At 43.3% G+C, this 3,549-nt stretch overlaps 1 protein-coding gene across 1 annotated transcript; it reads right to left on the minus strand.

Annotated features, from left to right (window-relative positions):
- Positions 1-2,001: 2,001 nt before the first annotated feature.
- Positions 2,002-2,310, minus strand: LOC102860846 (snRNA-activating protein complex subunit 5-like). Its single transcript, XM_006881839.1, has one exon. It carries the CDS (start codon positions 2,308-2,310, stop codon positions 2,014-2,016), a length of 297 nt encoding a protein of 98 aa, XP_006881901.1. The 3' UTR covers positions 2,002-2,013.
- Between the last annotated feature and the right edge of the window lie 1,239 nt (positions 2,311-3,549).

Genomic DNA, 3,549 nt, shown 5'->3' on the forward strand with positions numbered 1-3,549 from the left:
ATCTCATTGCCTCTGACACACCCATCCTGATTACCCCAGTCACTGAATCAATCCACCTCATAGACGGTCTTCCCCTCCTGCGCTGTCCCTCTACCTTCCCAAGCATGATGTCCCTCTCTAAAGACCTGTCTCTCCTTACAACATGTCCAAAGTATGTCAGACGAAGCCCCAGAATCCTTGTCTCCAAGAAGCAGCCTGATTTAATCCTCTCTACGATGAATCTGTTTGTTTTCTTGGCAGTCCATGGTTTACGCACTTTAAAAAAAACAACAAAAAATGACTGGATGAATGCATTGACAGGAAGCTGCTAGAAATTTAAGCTTGATTTCAGTAGAGGCTGTGAAACAAAAGGTATCATTGCTGAAAGCAGAGAACACCAGAATGATGTTTATTTGTGTTTTATTGATTATTCAAGGGCATTTGACTGAGTGGATCATAACAAATTATGAATAATATTGAGAAGAGTAAGAATCTTAGAACAACTGTCCTCATGAGAAATCTATAAATAGGCCAAGAAGAAGTTGTCTGAACAGAACAAGGAAATATTGCATGCCTTAAAATCAGGTAAAGTGTGCATCAGGAGTGCATCTTTTCTCCATATGGATTCAATATGTATGTTGAGAATCATTCAAGAAGCTACATTCTATGAAGAAGAATGTTGTAGCATCAGGATTGGAGGAAGACTCACCAACAACCTGCCTTATGCAGATAGTACAACTTTGTTTGCAAAAAGTGAAGAGGAAATTAAACACTTGCTGCTCTTGTTATGTACCATCAGGTTAGAAGCTGACCTTCAATCAGGTTTTCAGAGCCAGTAAATCAAATTAGAGGAGTTTGTCCATCTTTCTCCCACAGAGCATCTGGTGGATTCAAGCTGTGTACCTTCAAATTGGCAGCACAACTCCTTACCATTAGGCTACTGTAGTTCCCTGAAGCACTTACTACAGGAGATCCAAAAGTACAGTCTTCAATATGGATTAAACATCAACCAAAGTCTTTCCCACTGGACCAATAGGTAAAGTCATGATAGATCAAGAGAATACTGAAGTTGTCAACTGATTCCATTTACATCGATCCACAATCAACAGCAATGGCAATAGTAAAGAAATCAACAGATGTGTTGCATTGGGGAAATCTGTTTTCAATGATCATCTAAAGTGCAAAAGAGCAATGATGTCAGTTTAAACACTAAGGTGCAGCTGATCCAAGTTGTTTTTTTTTTAGCAAGCTGATATCTCTTTATTATTATTAGTCAAATCTCCTAAACACAGTTAACTTCTTCTTTAAGGGCACATTTCCTGTTAAGGCCAGAAATGGGTTTCAAACTATCAACTCTGTTGCTTTCATTTAGGAGGAACTAATCCTATTTTCTGTTATTATTTATTTCTAAGTTCGTTTTGCCACATTGTGCTGTCTCAAGCTAGAAGTGATGACCAATCACATAAAAAGCAGTCTAGTAGGCGCCATGTGGCAATGCCAGTAAGTGGGGTGGCGACAGTTGATGCTGTCAAGCCACCTTCCATCTTCATCCCTCCCTGCCATCTTTTTCTCTCCTAGACTGTGGCCTTGCTGTGCTCACAGGCTGCAAGAGCATGCCAACAGCTTTTAATTGACTCTCTTAAAAGCAGGGCTTCTAAGTGGTCCAAAGCTTTGCTGAAAAGAACCAATGATGATTGGAAAGGCTGACATGTATTTGAACTCTGCCCTTTCAGCAATTGCCAAGCTTTCTCAGTGGTATTTCAGAGAACGTTTTGTGTGTTTTGGACACATTAAGGAATCTGACTAGCTTAGTGAAAGAGCACCACCTATGTGGCTTAATGCTAAGACTTCACATCTTTCATTTATGTATTTCACCAGACGTTGTTAAAACACCCTGAAGGTTGAGATTACTGTTAGAGCCATTTTTACAATTGTGCATCTTTCCCTTTTAAGCAGGCCATAAGGCTCATGCAAAATGATTCCTTGAGAAAGTTCCTGAGCCTGGGAATAACTAACCCTGATTCTTTCCCCCCTTCATGAATCAGATTCTTCTTCCTCTTCTTCCTCCTCCTCTTCAAGAGCATGGCTCCTTGTGCTCAGCTCCAGGGAAGTCTGGTTGATTGAAGCTTCGTTGTCTACATGCACCAACATATCCTGTGATTGTTCAGGTGCAGATTGAGAAGACAGCATTTCATCCCCTCCTCTAGAATTAATCATTGACTGAAGGGCCATCTCCTCGACCTTGAGCCGGATCAGCTGGTCGTGCAGTGCTGCCTTCAGCCGAAGGAGGGTCTCTTCCTCCTTGCGTAGCTCCTGAAGCCGGCTCAGCATCGCCTCTGTTCACGTTAGGGACCCTCTTCGTGGCCTGCTCTGATCCAAGTATTTTCAATTGCTTCTTGTGAATCTGAAAGTTAAACAATGAATAAGGAAGACCAAAGAACAACCAATGCCTCTGAATTGAGGTTTTAGACAAGGATATTAAATCTACCATGCACTGCCAAAAGAAATAAGTATATTGAAGGAGGTGCAACCAGAGTCTTCCTTAGAGACAAGGATAGTGAAACTTTGTCTCACTTGTTTGGGGGTTTTGCTCAGGAGGAACTGCCCCTTGGAGAGAGACGTCATACTAGGAGAGGTAAAGGATCGGTGAAAGAGAGGAGGACCCTCAGCGGCATGAATGGAGACAGTGACTACCACACTGGGCTTGAGCCTGACAGAGATCATAGGACGGCACAGGACAGGGCACGGTGCAGAGCTGTTGTTCATAAGGCCGCTATGAATTGTAGTTGACTTGATGGCACCTCACAGCAACAACAACCTTGACCCAGAAGATTGTGAACACGGAATTCCTAGAAACACCAGCTTGCTCCAAGGAAAAGACTCCTGGGAAAGGGTTCTTTCTGGTGTGGTTTTAAAGGATGAGCTGTGCATACTTATTGTGGCTCCACCCTCTCCATCAACTCTCGCTTCTTATCTTTAGCAGCCTCCCCTTGGACGCATGCTGCCTCACATCGCAGTGCTGGAAACATGCATCGAGAAGGGGAATGGGGACTTGGAGAGACTTCGGAATGAATTTTCTGGAGTAATACTAGTGGATAGCCTTTGTGGCAACTATTCCAGCTTCTGGGATTTCTTAAGTGTTCGTCCTTTACTCATTCTTGATTGAGTTCTGAACACCTGGCAGTATCACTGAGTTTGGAATCTTAGAGGATAAGTGAAGAATAATCCACAGAGGGCCATACTTCAAGTCTAGCAACTGCTTATGGCCTACTGGTAAGAAGCTGTGCTGCAATCCTGAAAACATACAGTTCAAATCTGCCAGCTGCTTTGCGAGAGGATAGGCAGTCTCCTCCCATGCAGTTGTCTCTGAAAATCCACCAGCGGGTCAGCTATGGCTCAGTTCCAACTCGATGGTAAACAACAACAACATTCCCATTAATGATTGCCAAGGATGACGTGCTCTCCAGACGCATGTCCCCTAACTGACCCCTGTGCCAGGATGCCATCTGACTAAAAGGCAGCCCTTGTAAATGCTTCCTCGGCAAGACCTGGGACACATAATTTGTCTGG

Source organism: Elephantulus edwardii, unplaced genomic scaffold (genome assembly GCF_000299155.1).
Source record: "Elephantulus edwardii isolate Elephantulus edwardi_28Jun2011 unplaced genomic scaffold, EleEdw1.0 scaffold00016, whole genome shotgun sequence".
NCBI lineage: Eukaryota > Metazoa > Chordata > Mammalia > Macroscelidea > Macroscelididae > Elephantulus > Elephantulus edwardii.

Excerpts from the sequence above, each read along its gene's own strand:
- LOC102860846 (XM_006881839.1), bottom strand. The coding sequence starts at position 2,310 with ATGCTGAGCCGGCTTCAGGAGCTACGCAAGGAGGAAGAGACCCTCCTT.